Raw genomic sequence first — 8432 nt, forward strand, 5'->3', positions numbered from 1 at the left:
CACGTCCATTTTCATTTGAACAATAGTTCTCTTCATGCCATTCTGCTTCTTCTTGATCTCTGCAATGTCCTTCATAATCTTCCTTGTCTGGTTCATGAATCGTTGAGTATTGACAATGGGGGTCTTGCAGCGTGGACATGTCAACATAACGATTTCCTTATCCTTCGGATCATCCGTGGACTCCGCATTAATCCCGACATAAGTCTCTATACCGGATGATTCAAAAAAGTGACCACAATCTTGTAAAACAACAAACTTGGCACCTTCTTCATCCTCGGTACCGAAAAATATATCAGTGACTTCTTCCTCATGACAAATACGACACTTGGGAGGGCAAGGTTCACCACAGAATCCGATACAATCATGTCCACATTGCAGTTTTTTCTTACAATCTTTGTAACATCTGGATCTACCACACATATCAGAGCACTTTCTTCTGCATTGCTTGTGTTGACAGTGCCATGTACATCTTTCCTGACATGGAGGACATCGTTCTCCACATGGGTTATTACATTTGGAGTGTTGGCAGCGCGTCATGCAAGGTAACTTACAAGGTGGACACAAAGCACTACAATCCACCGTACAACTATGACCACAGATCTTGACTCGGCCACACTTTTGCTTACACATTTCATGAAGACGTCCCTGCTTACATCCACTGCAGCTACCTTGACATGCATGTTCACACAGCAAGATTTCTCCGCATGGCTCAGGACAGCTCTCGAGTGCTTTTTTTCTTAGATCTGATGCAACTGCATGTCTATCCTTACACGGGACTTTGGTTGGGTGTCCACACAAAGACTCTACATGAGGACAGTCAACAAGTACTTCACAATCACTGCTATTGCATTCATCACAACACTTTTTAGCACATGTATGTCCACAGCTTAGTAGTCTCTCGCAAGGAATTTTGCAGTGTTTACGTTCAGGATGTATTTTACATTTCAAATTTACTACATGACCACAATCAGGAATTTGTTTTTTCACTATTTCGTTACAATCACCACACATGTCCTTACACCGCTTGCGACATTTATGGTTACAATCCAAGACATTTGTGCAAGGTCTGTCACATTCTACATATTCCGCTTCCAAATGGCATAACACAACTTGCTCGTGCCCACATGGGAGTACTTTAGGAACACGTTCATTGCACATTGAACATTTCTCATAGCAATGTTTCTTACACATGTGCTCTCCAGAACAGTTGGTGTTTTTCCGTTCGCAAGGTTTCATACATTGATATTCCATATGATCGGGATCTTCATCTACATGGCAATATTTAGTACAAGCATGGCCACATCCTAGTCTAGTTTCACATGGCTTCGTACATTGAATTGTTTCATTTGACCTGGCAATATGACAGGCCACCTGTGCTATATGTCCACACAGTTCGATTTTTACTTCTACTTTAACTTTGCATGGGTAAAAACTCGCATCAATGTAACAGTGTAACGCTTTTGTATGTCCACATTGGAAGTGTCGAGTAACCAGTACATGACAGAGATTACATTCTTCATAGCAAAGGTTGGTACAAGGATGACCAGAAGGACAATTCTTGGTACATTTTTCAGGGCACTTGTATATCTTGTGCTCTCTGTCATTTGGGTGGCATAAACTTTTACACATATGACCACAGTCCAACGGTTCATCACACATTTTCGAGCAACCTCCTTCTGTTACACTTAGGAAATCAGATTTCTTGCATACATAGGTGATGTTATTGTGAACTTGGCATTGAAGTTCCAACTTGGAACCTATCGCTTGATGCATTTCCAACTGTTTTCTTATTTCAGGCCATATTTGACTACTCTTTTCTAAGCCAGTCATGTTACCTATCAAATAGAACCCTTGTTTTGCTCTTGAAAGGGCAACACATACTCTGTTTGGGGTTGCGAGGAAGCCAATCTTGTGTTCCATATTACTTCGTACGAGGGACAGGAGAATAATTTGACATTCTTCTCCTTGATAATTATCCACAGTTGAAATACGTACCTGGCCTATTTCAGGCATTTTCTTCTTTTGCATTTTCAAGTACACCATTTGACCAGAGTACGTGGTAAGAATTGTAACCTGGTCTGGAGAGTATCCTTGGAATAACAAGTATCTTGCTAATCTCAATACAAAGTCTCCTTCGTGAGGATTCTTATAACTTTGACCCATTTCATCACTTTCTTCCGGAACTTCATGAGCAACGAAAAACAAATTTTTCGTGATTCCTTTTACCTGTTCGTATTCATAAACTGAAATGTGATTTTGTAGATTGGGATAGATGACAGGAGTAATGAGGTCACAGATCTCGGGTCTCATCCGATGCTGCACACCCAAAGTACTAAATGTCAATTTGTTCTTTATCATACGTTCGAAGAGAGATATTTCCAAGTTGTATCTCTTGGCCAGCTCATAAACAGTAGGATTGGGTCGAAGCTGCTGATGATCACCAATGAGGATGAGGTGTTCACAATGATTGGTTAGAGCAGTAACAATATGTGCCTCTAATACCTCAGCCGCTTCCTCTACAACAACTATTTTTGGTTTCAAAGCTGCCAACATGAGGTGATATTTTGCTGCAGACGTTGTAGTAGTGCCCAATATTTTGTGGTTCAGAAGCACTTGCATATCTTGAAGTTGTTTGGCTTCACTGAACTGCTCTGATAGAACTCTATAGCCAGCTTCATTGTCTTTTATTGTGGTTATCATTTCAGCTTTGAAACCAGTCAACCAGTTCCAGTACATGTTCCAACGCTCATTCATATTCATTTTTGTCACATTGCTATTCAGTTTAGTACAATCTTGAACTTTGAAACTTCTGTGTAATCTTTTGAATTGAGAATCCAAGATGTATATGGCTTCATTTAGCTGTTTCCATTTTGACTCCAAATCATTTCTCATTTTAGCATATACGCCAACTGAATGAAGATTGCGTTGGTTTTCTAATACTTGACACGTGTTTTCTAGTTTACGTAACTGCTTCTCAAGTGAATTTGTTGTTAATATGTGCAGAGTCAAACTTGTTTCATCAATGGTAAGATCTGCTATGAGGGATTCGTCATTTCGAAGTTGATCTCTTTCTTCATCTTCGTCATCATCATCATCATCTTCATCTTCATTTTTTGCATCATTGTTACTATTTTTGTTCTTGGTCTCAGCACTATCATCTTCCATATCATCATCAGCTTGTTCGTTGACAACAATATTATCTGAAGTGTCCACATAGTTTCTGACTAGAAGCCATTGTACCAAGTCATTGGATGAGTTTAGTTGGTTTTGATGACCTGGAGACATATATGGGACAAGGAAATCGCGTTGAATTATTCCCACTTCATCTGTTAAGGCAAGACCTTTCTCCCATGTTTTGATACAAGTAAGCTTCTCTTCCATCTCATCTCTCATAGCCTTATACGCACTATTGAGATTTCTATCAAAAATGTGATGTTTTCTTCTTTCTTTCAATTCGAATGGTTTGATTAGTTCACTTTTTGTTTGAGAACCAATACGAACAATACTTTTATTGAACTTCAGAATACCTTCCAAGAACTGATCCAAAGCATGATTGGTGTAACATACCAATAAAATAGGTGCTCCGAGGTGATCCATTACATTATCATTTTCCAAAAGAGTTTCTATAATTTTCAAACCCAAGTAGGTTTTGCCTGTACCAGGAGGCCCTTGCATGATGACAAACTCTCTTGTAAGAGCACCTTTATAAGCATCAAACTGGAAGTTGTCTAAACCAAGTTGATCTGGACTGGGCCAAGAACATTCATCCATGATGTCAATTTCTGGGAAATTTCCGATTTGCATTAGACTGTTATTCCTCAAATAAGCGGGAGGATTGATAACAGGGTTTACTTCTACAATGTATCGCATCATAGGAAAGTTTCTCTCTTCAAACTGTTTCAGTGCTTTCATAACATGATAGTAGGGTTGAAAGAAAATTGTGGACTCAGCCATCATGACTTCTCTTCTAAAGTCTTCAACATTCAATTCTATGTCTCCAATAAGTTCCACACTGATTGTGCGATCTTTAGCTATGATTTTATTGTTTTTTTCAAACACTGTACCCATGAAGAATGTACTAAAATTATCGAATGAAAAGAACACAAGAGATCCAAACATAAACCAGCGGTTATATTCCCAATTAACATTGATTCTCTTATCCACATCAAAGCATACAATATAGCTAACCTTGTCATACTTAGTTTCAATATTTTCGAATGAACATTTCTTGAATAGACGCAAGTTATTTATACGTTTTCTCGTTTTGTCGCCAACAGTTAAAGATGCAACTAATTCCTTAAATCCTGTTCTTAATGGTGCAATAAGATCTTGTCGTAATAGACGGAACTGTACATCCAAATAGTGTTCCACATTTTCATAACCACCATCAACAATACTCCTTCGTAGGAATACATTTAAGTCTTGAAGAACTTCCTCCGGGGCTGGATATAAATCAATAGTTCTGAAGTCTTCTGGAGGTTGGCCTTCATCAAGATGTGAGTCTTTTTTGACATTCATACTGTCAGCTATTGAACCCATGCTTTTTAATCGATGTGCTAAAGCTGTAAGGTCTGACTTGAACTTGTCATCAACTTTGATATCAGTGAATGCTTCAATACTTGAGATGTATCCAAATATTTTCCTCACAGGATCGTGAAATCGTTCCTTGGCAAGATTTTGAAAGAGATTGACCAAAGTTTCAATGAGTAACATAACATCTTGTAAGAATGTATTTATTGTTTTAATACGTTTTTGGTGTGCCTTTGTGTCTGAAGATACACTTAGCAAGTATTCGAGAATCAAGTCTATGAAATTAGATTCTGAGACCCAGGTGAGAACTTTGTTTTTGTTCTCTCTAAACTCACAAATACAGACTTTTGCAAGGAGTTTGGTAATAAGTATTATCCAATCTGGTCTTTCTTTAAGAAAACCCTCTTGTTCTAACAAGTATTGAAATCCATTATAGGTGTTAGCAAGTTCAACAGTGATTTTATGCGGATCTTCAGTGGCAATATCTTCCAATTTTTTAAAGCCTAATCTTGACTTGGCTTCATACTTGGGTCTACTTCCTTGAATTTCATTAAATGGACCATTGTTAAATTGTTGCCTGTTTGTTTCATTCCCATCATTTCGGTGTTTTTTATTCGGGATGTCCTTTCTGTCATTTTTATTTCTAGCATGAAGTTGGTTTACTAATAACTGATCAGCATTGTCTCTGTTTGAATTGAAACTCTGACGTGGTTTTGATGAATCATTTGGAAAGTTTGATTGTGGCCGTGAAGTCTCACATCCAGATTGGGATCTAGCTTGATTATTTCGATGATGATTATTATTATCATATTGTTGATTGTATGTTGTTCGCGATTTTGGGGCATCATTTCGATGATTTTGATATTGATTATTAGTCCGCGATCTTGGAGGGCCATTTTGACGATCATCATACTGATTATTGAATTGGGATTTTTGAGAATCATTCCGATAGGTCGAATGAGATCTTGGCGCATCATTGCGATTGTTAGATTTGTGTTTTGGTACATTACTTTTACAGTTTGGTGTTCTTGATCGAGGTATATGGTCATTGGAGGATCTTCTGTTAGCTTTTGAGTCATTTGAATAACCTTTAGGTCCACTCACATTTGAATTGTCTGATTTAGAGTAGGATGGATTCTGATTTTCTCTCTTCACTGAGGAGGATGAGGCAGAAGAATTTACTTGTAAGTCTTCTAATGCAGCAAACACTGCACTTGAGAGATCTGACATCTTGGAGATTTCTCACGTACCTGTCATTGCAAATAATATAGAAACAAGGTGAAAATGTGAAATTACTGACCATTATTCATTTAACGTGTTAAATAAGAACAAGGAACAAGGTGCAAAATAACCTATAGGCTATAGGCAATAAAAGTGATCATAAGGTTTAACTACCAGAACCTTATTATTAGAAAATGTTATGTACATGGGAAATTGTGAAAGTACATGTACATGTTAAAAATTCAAACAATCCTACCCTTTGCCATACCTACCCTTAATTTGTGACGTCAAGGTTAGGCAGTCCCTTCTTAACCTTTAATGGAACCACTTGTCACTAAGCAGTCATTTACAAGCAGACTACTCAAAATTGTCCTCACAAGGCTGAATGCACCCTGAATCTATGTAAGTCTAGTAATTCTAATGTGATTCACTGAGTTTGACTTGGCCACAAAAGTTGCTCCTTTGTAAAATGTATCTGTTCAAAATAATTGCATCTTTTGATAGTATTGTGATTTCCTATGAATTAAATCTAAAACCACTTAAGTACAACCACACCTTAATGTATTGTATTGTTTAAAGTGAGACTTACAACAGCTAGATCTTTGCTTGAGTTTTCTCTGAAGTGATAGACTGTTCAGTCCATGAAGACTTGTGGCAATATTGTATCCTGTTTTGGGTTGTTTATCATCAGCTTGGCTTCATAGATAAGGCTGTGTGGCACACCTTGCACATCTGGGTACTCACATCTTGGGATATGTCCCTGATTATGAATAAGTCCAAACCACTTGTAGTTAACTGGTGTCAAAAGAAATTGAAGAGAAAGAAATAAGACCCATGGACTAGAGATGACCTCTAGACATACTTACTGATTAGCAGTTTTGAAATTATTGGAACCTAATAAAAATCAGTATTTTTTGTACCTACTATTGTTCTACTTAGGTAGGTACCTACTTTTTGTCATGTTTTATTGTATTGCAAGTGAAGGGACTTGTGCAAAATAGGTAGCCCTGGTTATTTCAAATCTAGGCGCATGACGCATGGTAGTGCGCCAGGCCAAGTTCCAGCCTTAGCTTGCCAGTGTGTAATGTGTATATTACACAAAACATTTCAAGCCATTTTTACCCCTATCATAACTCCATTAATTACGAAATTTGGACCATAATTATGTTAAGCTATACTTGCTTATTATGCCTGCGAAATTCCGAAGTTCTAGCTTTTAAGGAAGGGGTAGAAAAGGGGCCTAGAAAATCACTTATTTTAAGACTGACTGACTCACTCATCAAAATTATGAAGCACTTCCTGATGTCGTAGAAACTTGAAATTTGGCAGGATGGTAGGTCTTGATGAGTAAGTAAAGGGAAATATCTGAAATTGGGCAAAAGTTGCACTGGGTTCCGCCCAGAGGCGGATTTAACACGGATTCACTCATCAAAATTATGAAGCACTTCCCGATGTTGTAGAAACTTGAAATTTGGCAGGATGGTAGGTCTTGATGAGTAAGTAAAGGATTTGAATTTTTATTACCTATACACAAGAGCTCAAAGTAAAAACGACTAAGTCGTCCTTCTGCAAGTTGCTGCATTATTTGCCTCCACGCCCTCGACCATCCAATACATACTTTAGGAAAAGAATCAGTAGTGGGTGAACCTTTTCGCGGCGTTTTGGTTCGTTCCTCAAACACAGTAACATCTAACCAAATCCAGATATGGTTCCGACAAGTTTAACACTTGTAACTCCACCAGGTTCACTGTTTCTACAACTACCTAATCTCCACTGTCCCGTTTTACACTCAATTGTGAGAAGTCGAGAGAATTTACTTCGGTTTGTGATCCAAAGAGAAAAGAAAACTCTCCAAACCATCCTTTTGATTGTGTTTCGGAAGAAAACAGGGTTTTAGTTTCGTTTCTTCCTGTCCTAACGTCGGACGGTGCAGTCGTTTGGAGTAACTGAACCCATTTCAAACAGGTCCACACCATTGTGTTCGGGTAGTACTGACTCACCAATATTCCGTGTTTACACATTAGAAAGTTCCATGGTGGATTGATCTAAACATATTACTCTATGGAGATAACTTTAGGTGATTCCTATTAATGATTAGGTCAAAAAATCCATATGGGCTTTTTGTATCGGTTCAACTTTAACTCTCTTCCAACTTCCTTAACTCTAAGTCGTAAAAGTCGTCTGTGTTTTTTGACCCTTACGTCTGAACCGGAATTAAAAGACTAGAGTGGTGATAAATATCCTGCTGTAAAAACCTATCCTTGTACCGGAAAAAAGTGTAAACACAAAAAGACCCCCTAGAGTGAGAAAAAAAGATTACGTACACCAACGCGAAGCAGCGCGAGGAACATATACTAGTTCGACACCACGAAGGGCCCTCGGAAGCACCCTAACACGCATACCAACGCGAAACACGAGGGAACCACAACCAGTGCGACGCGCGAGGGTTCCGAAACACCCCACACGTACGCCAGCGCGAGGGAACAAATGCGCCAGGTTGACGCGGGAGGCCCCGAAGTGGGGACTCTATAATATAGCACGGACTCAAAACAAAGCTTCTTTAATTTAGACTTTATTATTTGTGTCCTTTTCAAAACCGACCGGAGTTTTATACACAAGGACACAATTTAGGCGGACACCCGCCTCGGGTCTCGTTGAAAACGGGTTAAAGTCTAAAATGT

General features: G+C 38.5%; 2 protein-coding genes across 2 annotated transcripts in view; both read right to left on the bottom strand.

The window, feature by feature from the left end:
- LOC103519074 (NFX1-type zinc finger-containing protein 1-like) overlaps nt 1-8432 on the bottom strand; it is a 25324-nt gene that overhangs the window by 6675 nt on the left and 10217 nt on the right. The gene's annotated exons all lie outside the window — the stretch shown is intronic.
- LOC103519071 (NFX1-type zinc finger-containing protein 1) overlaps nt 1-8432 on the bottom strand; it is a gene marked incomplete at its 3' end in the record, with an annotated part of 15758 nt that continues 7326 nt past the window's right edge. Inside the window, 2 exon segments of the mRNA XM_008484153.2 lie at nt 1-5780; nt 6341-6546. Of these exon segments, the coding sequence (XP_008482375.1) occupies nt 1-5760 (5760 nt within the window).

Source organism: Diaphorina citri, unplaced genomic scaffold (genome assembly GCF_000475195.1).
Source record: "Diaphorina citri unplaced genomic scaffold, Diaci psyllid genome assembly version 1.1 scaffold2520, whole genome shotgun sequence".
Lineage (NCBI taxonomy): Eukaryota > Metazoa > Arthropoda > Insecta > Hemiptera > Psyllidae > Diaphorina > Diaphorina citri.